Genomic DNA, 8740 nt, shown 5'->3' on the forward strand with positions numbered 1-8740 from the left:
AAAAAAAAAAAAGAGAGAACAGACCCAGAGAGATCAGGTAACCTGCGCAAGATCACACAGCTAGTGAAGAGAACCTAGGAACGTGGGATTGGAGCTTAGGCAGTGTAGCTCCTTGGTACTGTTTAGCCAAGAGGTCCAATTTGTCACTGCCATGACTTTGCACACAAAAACGTAACAACTAGAGAAGATGCCAGCAGCAGGATTGTTTCACAAAAACAGAGAGACCCTGTTGGGCAGATGTTTTTGACCCCGATCTAGTCCCCTACAGTACGGAAAGAAGGTCTTCAGGTCTGACTGTACATAGCTGGCAGTCTGATTTCCCAAGAAAGCTCCAAGAAAGCTTCTCTGACAATAACGGGATCAGAGGGAGGAGGGGCAGAGCTGAGAGCCATGGGGATGGGATGGAGCGGGAGAGGGCGGTGGTGACAAAAGGCAGGCCAGGGGTCTAGGGGCTCAGCAGAGAGTTTAGAGGAAAAAGAGCCATCTAAACTGAATTTGTCGAGTAAAATGCAGTGTATTACAGTGGGTGATGCAGTGTATTACCTGGTCCACCTCCGCTGCCATCGCCCCCCAGGACCCAACAAAATCTTCAAAGGAACTACAAAAAATATTTGATATGCTCAGATAGGCTGAGAAGGTAGAGGGTGAACAGTCAGTTTTCTAAAGGGGGGCACAGAGCAGAAACAGAGGAAGGAACTGACAGCCAGGAACTGGGTCACACACATTTAAAACAAAGGCCAGAGAGATGAAAAGTCAGGAAATGTCAACAGTACCCTGAAGTCCAGATCCTTATCAGGCTGTACCTGCAAAATGAGCTGCCCAAGTCTCCACCTCTTTAAACATATTTTAGGGACCAGACTGAGTTCTAAATCTTCCACTATTAACATCACATGACCAATTTACTGACATAACTTCCCTCTATTTTCGTTTCATGCCAAACTGGGGGCCTGAGGGGAAATTATACAAGCACTTTGCTCATGGTGAGCCAATACCTTCTAAACTTCCAGACATCTGTGAGATTTCACCTTGCAGTTACAGAAGAACAGTGACTCACTGAGAGTTACAGAAAAAGCCAGAAGCAAGTTAACTAGAATCCACTAACACTTCCCCCTTCTTTTTAGAAGAGTCTCACATTGGCTAATAAAACTCCAAGCTGGACATGTTTCTGTCTCAGAGAAAGCCAGCCCAGGGAGAGACAGGGGATTTGAAAGGTGGTATGCATGTGCAAGGTAGGTTTCTTTTCTTTTCAAGTCTCAGATTTGGGGCTTCAGACCTCTGGGGAAAAAAACCCAGGGAGTTTCCACAGCTATAGGGCACAGGAACTTTTCTTAGTGTTAGAGATGTACTGGGGTCAGTGTGGAGGTTGAGGATGGAGAATTCCATCCTAGAGAGCACTATGCAGGGGGAAGGAGAAGGAAAACAGAGCTGAATGCGAGCTAGGGCATGAGGCCTGCTTCTCATCTCCCATTGCCACAGTGCTACAAACCAGCGATGGTATTTTATTTTCACCCTCTGTCTGTACTGGCAAGGATAATGTGCCTCCTACTTAGCAAATAGGCCACTAGCTGTACCAATTATTATTGCAGAGGAAGGAAAAGCTGAAATACACATATAATGCAGAAAAACTACTTTTATAGATTTTCTCTCCAAGATATGCAACATTCACATAGGAAGGGTAAGCTCTGCAAAAGAGAAAATTCCCGAGTTACAATATTACCTGTGCCAATACGATCAAGTGTGGCTATGGCACCTAATGTCAGTATCACTTTGTTGGACATCTGATAACTCCAGATTGGGTTTAGTGAAGTGTACCATATGCGTAGAACAACAAGAACCATCTGTCCTAAAATGAATCCCCAAATTCTGAGGTACCTGTAAGTGCAAAAGTATTTTTAAACACTTTTTATGTGCAGTCAATGTACTATGTCCATCACACAGTTTCATAGAATAAGTAGCTGAAATAGTCTTGTTGGTAATTTGCAATAATGAACGTGACTTAGCCTCTATATAGCAACTTAGGCAACTTGCTATAATTCTTTCATTTTCAAAACATTATTGAGATGGATGGCAAGTATTCATGCCCTTGTTTTGTAAAAAGGAAAAGAAGGAGACTTCAACAAGGCCTCATGGAAGATAAAAATTATAAGCTGGAACTCCTGGCCCCTAAGTACAAGACGCTAACCATACCTTTGCAAACTACTTCCTGACCACCATGTCACAGCTTGCACTATCAGCGAGGAAGACACCCCCAGTGCAAGAATCATCAGTCGAAGTTTGGCATTTGGAGCCTGGAAGGAGGCTATTCCGCCTACAAACAAAATAAGGAGAGCTAAGAATTTCTGGCAAGCATGGATTGGAACTCAGTGATTTGCATTTGAAGAATGTTATCTGATACCGTCTTTATACTCAGGAAGACAGAATTAATGTATAATTTTATATACGTATTTAAAATTTTTATTGAAATATAATTCACCTACCATAAAAGTCACCATGCTAAAAATATACAATCCAATAGTTTTTAGTATACTCATAAATTTGTGCAACAGTCACCACTATCTAATTCCAGAACATTTCATCACCCCAAAAAGAAACCCCGTACCCATTAGCAGGTCACTTCTCATTCCCTTCTCCCACATCCCCCACCCCCTGGTAATCACTGATCTATTTTTTGTCTCTATGGATTTTTCCTTTTCTGGGCATTTCATATTAAATTGTACAATATGTGGCCTTTTGTGACTTCCTTCTTTCCCTTAGCATAATGTTTTCAGTGTTCATCCATGTTGTAGCATGTATCAGTGTTTTGTTACTTTTTATAGCTATATAATATTCCATTGCATGTATCAGTCTATGGGCATTAAGGTTGTTTCCATTTTGTGGCTTTCACGAATAATGCTGCTATGAACATTTGTGTACAAGTTTCTGTGTGAACAAATGTTTCCATTTTTCTTTCCATTTTCTACTTCCATACCAAGGAGTAGAGTTGTTAGATCACATGATAACTGCTTCCATTACACTTTGCCAAAGCTGCTGTGCCATTGTACATTTCTTATATTTCTACCAGTAATGTGTGAAGGTTCCAATTTCTCCACATCCTTGCCAACACTTATTATTGTCTGTCTTTTTTTATTATAGCCATCCTAGTGGGTCAAAAATAATCTAAATTAAGAGGAGTATGAACTGGTTTCATAGTTAATTACATAGTAATTAACCTAAAATATCTTAGGTGCCAGAAGGAAGATGGCATGTAATGCTCAGACCCTTTCTGTGGTTATATAAGAATATCTCAGGACTCGAAAAACAAAGTTGTTTCAAGTCCTTAAGAAGTATTTGAAGGGATTTTTAAGGCAAATCATGGCTGACTTCAGCCTCTGTTTAGCAACAACAAAACCCAATGGTCACCTAGACAGCATTTGGCAGAGATTAGCCACTTCCTCCTCCACACTGAGTGACGTTCCCTACCTATTCCATATTCCCAAATATAATTCTACTTCTGCTCAAGGTGATAGGTTTTCATGGAGGAAGAAAGTGAAAAGGGAATAGGAAGCATTGAAAGCAAATACAATATCTACCCCAAACTTATTTAATATCACATCCCTTACAGCCACCAGCAGTTACTGGGCCAGAAATAGACTTAAATAATGGAAACTGTCCCATTAACTACTCAGTCTGTGGATCTATAGGTAAGGCCCACATAGGCAGCACCAAACAAAGGTGACAAGGAAGTGCCACCTATGAGATCACTCCCATAAAATCATCCTGGAGCATGATAAGAAAATGAATCTTGCAAGATTCTGAGTTACAGTGGTTCATAGGATACTGTAAGCCAATGCCAGCTGAAATCAATTACTATATACTCAGTTCAGGGTAGGAAACTCAATTTGTTATTTCTGGAGCTGAAAATTTCAAGACCATTTGACATGTCTTTCAATTCCTATGGACACCAACTTTGTAAAGGGCACACTTTTCGGGAGTTTTTGCCAGTATCTTTCTGAGCCTGAGTTGTTTTAAAAACAAGAGCTCTGGGCCATGCACAGTGGCTCACACCTATAATCTCAGCACTGTGGGAGGCCAGGGAGGATGGCTTGAGCTCTGGAGTTTGAGACCAGCCTGAGCAATGTAGCGAGACTTTGTCGCTACCAACACAAAACAAAACAAGAGTTCTATCCCTTTGTGGGGATCCACAGAACTCACTGCACTGACCATGTTGTGCTTTCAGGAACTAACGGACAGAAAAGTGGTGGCAATGTCCTAGTGAAATGTCGCTATACAACACATGGCTGTGAGTGTATCTGTAGGACACATTCCTAGAAGTGGAATTGCTGGTGAAATGTTCATATCTGTAATTTTGATAATACTGCTAAATTATTCTCCATAGAGGTTGTGCCATTGGACACTCTCACCAACAATGTAAGAGTGCCTGTTTCCCCACCCTTACCGCACAGTGCAGTCAGACTGCTCTTTGCTGATCTACTCGTCAAACTATAGATAAATATACCTATATTTGTATAAGTTGTTGTCTATACATTTGATTCCATTTTTAAGAAATAATTGTATTTCCTTTCCAGTGAACTGATCAGATCCTGTGCCCACTTTTCTATTGAGTTGTTGTTTTATTGTTTTGTTTTTTTTTTAAATTATTGGTTTGTAGGAACTCTATATATTTTTCCTAGTTTCTTGTTTGACTGCTTACTGTGGTGTTTGTCATTATAATTTTCATATCTCTTGTGCATTGTTATTTAACAAACTTTTTAAAAATGGCTTCTGAGTGTTATGTCATAGTTGGAAAGAAGAACACAATATATTCAAGAGTTGATTAGTTCTTTAAGGTATCTTTCCCTTCCTCATTTCAGTGATTTTTAGGCCTTTCTAGTCTGGCAAAAACATAGGAAATGCAAAACGCTTGACTCTCTCTAGTCTTCCAATTACTAAAGCTCTTCTAAGGTAGTGGTAAGGGAAAAAGAAATCTTTGATTTTTTAAATTCAAACATTCAGCATTCAAAGAACAGTCTCCATAATCTCATTTGATTTTTAACTAAAACAAAAAAGTCTTAAAGAAACTCTTTTCCATCTTACCAACAGTGATCACCCGCAGCAGGGTTAGCATCCACTTCTTGTTAACCAATTTCCAGAAAGGAGTAATTGTGAGGAGTGCTGGAGAAAGAAATGCTATACTAAAACCTTCAAACCCAGTGAGTTCTAGTGTTTGCAGAGGGAAGTAGTAGATCATCGGTCCCAGGTCATGGTAGAGAGACCAAGAAACGTATCCTACAAAAAAAAGAAAAAGTTAAAAAGAGAGAAAGTGTAACTTCAGCATTGTTTCCAATAGCCCTGTCCCTCCACTTCAACCGCCTGGGCTGGCCATTGTTCCTCGTGGCTCTGGGCTGAACTGGGTTCCAGCTGTCTCCACTGACACAAAACAAAACAAGAGCTCTACAACTTCCTTCGCGGGGATCCGCAGAACTGACTGCACGGACTGTGTTGTGCCTTCAGGGACTGATAGAAAAGCGATGGCAATTTCCTAGGGAAATGTCGCTATGTAATGCATGACTGTGAGTGTAGCTGTAGGATGTATTCCCAGAAGTGAATTGCTGGTGAAATGTACACATTCCCCGACTCAGGCCCTGGTTGAGGATGGCTTCCTGCTGCCGTGAGTTTCTCTGCATCCCTTGCTTGCTCCTTTTTCTTGCCCATATGGCTGTAAGCAGTCTCTTTATTAAGTCCTACTCATTTGGACCATCTGAGTTGAATTTGGCTTCCTGGACCCTGACCGACAAAATTTTCTCACCTATATTGTGAGAGTCCAAAAGGACAGCAAGCAGCAGGATTCCCTCCCCTGACCCCCGACTACACCCAAAAACACTTGAATGAGGCGGCAGTCATTCCCTTGAGGAGACCATTTTCAGTCCAGTCCTTAGGAGGCAGTGCAGGGTAGTAGAATACCCAGATCTGAAGTAAGTTACATCTCTGCCAATAACTGCTGTGTAATCTTGAGCAATAATGGCAATTAATGTTATGGGCACTTGCCATGCACTAGGCTCCATGCTAAGTATTAGCATGGACAGTCTGTCTCATTTTTCATACAGCCTCATATGCTATGAGATGGGTGTTATTTCTACTCCCCTCTTACAAACGCAAAAATTAACTAAGCAAGAACAAAACAACAAACAAAATCTCAAGACTCAGAAAGTTCAGTGAATACCTAAGGTTACACAAGGAGCAAATGTCAGAGAGACCCTAACTCTAAGCAGCCTGGCTCCAAAGGTAGCCCGTCTAACCACTAGGCATGGGAAATTTCTACCAACTGGCTTTCCAACCTCCCCTTCTCAATCAGGAAAATAGGACTTTCAACCCCTTCACAGAGTTGTCGGGAGGATTAAATGAGACCAAGTGCACTGGATACTTAGCACCTGAGGTACTTATTGAATACCAGGCACTGTACATCTCCCAACTTACACAAACTGAGCCAGAAAAAAATAGTCTGAAGCCCTCCTGAGAACTACCAGCTCGCAGAAAATCAAGTTCTCAGGGAGGCGCCCCGCCCAGGCCGGAGGGATCTTTGTTTTGTAATGCACAGGGTATTCTAGCAATATCCCAAATGTTTTTCTGGGAACTCTAATTTTATTAATCACACAGCTCCGAGAGAATTACACCAATAAAATTGTCCTTGGGATTTGTAAAGCTGGTGAGAGAGCAAATAAGACTCGAGTCTGATGCTTTTCGCCAAATGCCCAAGTGTGCAGCCGACACCAAGGCTCCTTGTCCTGGGCCCAACCCACGGCGGGGAGCAGCTGCCGCCCGGTGCTCACCTACAGCGCCCGCGGAAAACTGGTGCCCCTTTCCTTCTGAATTTTAAAGTTCAGCAAATTTAGAAATTGACCAAATTTTAAAATACTGAACTGTATTAAATTAAACTTAAAGGTCACGGGTGGGGGGCTTTGGGGACGGTACCGGCCGCGCGGGGTCAAGGCCAACACAAGGGGAATTCGCGCTCCTCGGGCTCAATCCCAGGGCTGCTGGGAACTCGGGCAGCGGCGTCTCCCGCGGGCGCCTAGCAGACTCAGCTTGAGACGTCAGTCTAGGTCTTTTCCTTTATTCCCTTCAGTAGGAAAAGTTCCCAGGAGACGATAAGCATCTCCATTCTGGGCACGGAGCGCGCTTTTCTTCCTCCCCGAGTTCAGCCAACCCGGCCGAGCGCCGCGGCTGGGGACAGGGCCCGGGAAGCCGGGACCCGCGAACGCGCAACGAGGAGCCTCGGCTTACCCAGCAGCGTCTCCAGGAGGATTTCTCTCCACAGCGAAGGCATCGCCGCGGCGCGGGGCGGCGCTTTCCAGGAAAGTCGTGCAGGCCGGGCCCCTCCGGGCTCGCCCTGCGCCCCCAGACCCTGCCGCCGCGTCCTCCCGGGCCTGCGTCCGCGCCCGTGGTCCCCGCGTTCCCTCGCCGAGCCAGCCCCAGCCCGCTGGCCCACGTGCCGAGCCGAGGCGGGGTGGGGCCGGTCTGCCCGCCCCTTCCCGACCACACCCAGCCTCGCCTGCCCTGGCCGGGCCGGGCGCCACCTGTGCGCGCTGCACCGCTTCGGGCGCCTCTGGTCCCCGCGCCGCCTTCTCCTCCTCGGCCCAAGCCCCAGCGGCACCCTGGGCCGGCGCAGGGGACACGCATCCCGGCTAGGACTTTACTATCGAGCAGAACCCGGAGCTGCGCAGGAGATGGAGGGAGCAGCACCCAGGGGGCAGCGAACAAGTGCCAACTCCGGACCAGCGGTGCCCTCGTTTAGACGAGGCCCAGGGGGTGCGCCGCGAGGAGAAGGCAGAGAGTAAGGACCGTTGGAGACCCAGATGGGGACCCTGCGGGAGTGGGTCCTGTGTCCCAGGTCCAGCGCTCTGAGAGCCTTATGGGGCCACCCGGCGCGAACCCGACCCTGGTGATCTTCAGGCCAGGGCGACGCGTCGGAAGCGTGCCGGCAGGACAAAGGCCACTGCTGAGCCACTCTTTCTCAGCTTTGATAGTAAAAATGGAATTTGTTAATTGCGACCTAGCAACGGGGCCCAAAATTCTAGCGCCCGCAAGATTTTCTCAGGGGAGAGAAAATAACTGATGCAGGTGGAACTTGGCCCTCCCCCAGTTTATGATTAATGATATTTGACAGTGCTTATCCCTAAAGAGAAGGTGGGAGACGTTTTGATTAATGTAGTGAGTGAACTAGACCAGATATTTCTCGCTCAAATATATCACACCCCAGGATGTCTTGAACTTGTTTAAGAACCCCTCAGACCAATTTATCTTAATTCACTTTAATTTCTTAAGACAAGCTTATGATTTATCAATTCCAGAACGTTTGCTCTGAAAATAAACAATGATGGCATGCCCAGAAAGTACTAGAATCACCTTCACAGCAATCATTGCTATTAAGTCCATAGGAGTTTTGAGCAAAAAGTTCTTAACTGATTAATTACTAGCTAGTACTCTCAGTCACAAGAGTAGATAATATAGATTAACGGAGTAGATGTGAGAGACTGGAAATAAACCCCCTCTTTTAGGGTCAAATGAGTTTCACAAGCTTGCCAAGACAGTTTCACCGGGAAGAGTCTTTTCAACAAATGATTCTACGACTACTAACTATCTGTATGCAAAAGAATAAAGTTGGGTCCATATTTCACACCATATACAAAAATGAATTTGAAATGGATCAAAGACCTAAATGTAAGAGATAAAACTGTAAAACTCTTGGAAAAAAACATAAAAG

General features: G+C 44.6%; 1 protein-coding gene across 1 annotated transcript in view; it reads right to left on the bottom strand.

Moving 5' to 3' along the window:
* CWH43 (cell wall biogenesis 43 C-terminal homolog) overlaps positions 1–7480 on the bottom strand; it is a 62034-nt gene extending 54554 nt beyond the window's left edge. The window contains exons 1-4 of the mRNA XM_017540286.2: positions 7261–7480; positions 5074–5265; positions 2188–2308; positions 1718–1872 (exon numbers count right to left, since the gene is read on the bottom strand). Coding sequence (XP_017395775.1) covers positions 1718–1872; positions 2188–2308; positions 5074–5265; positions 7261–7303 — 511 coding nt within the window. The 5' untranslated portion in view covers positions 7304–7480. The remainder of the gene's footprint in view (positions 1–1717; positions 1873–2187; positions 2309–5073; positions 5266–7260) is intronic.
* Between the last annotated feature and the right edge of the window lie 1260 nt (positions 7481–8740).

Source organism: Cebus imitator, unplaced genomic scaffold (genome assembly GCF_001604975.1).
Source record: "Cebus imitator isolate Cc_AM_T3 unplaced genomic scaffold, Cebus_imitator-1.0 Scaffold124, whole genome shotgun sequence".
Taxonomy (NCBI): domain Eukaryota; kingdom Metazoa; phylum Chordata; class Mammalia; order Primates; family Cebidae; genus Cebus; species Cebus imitator.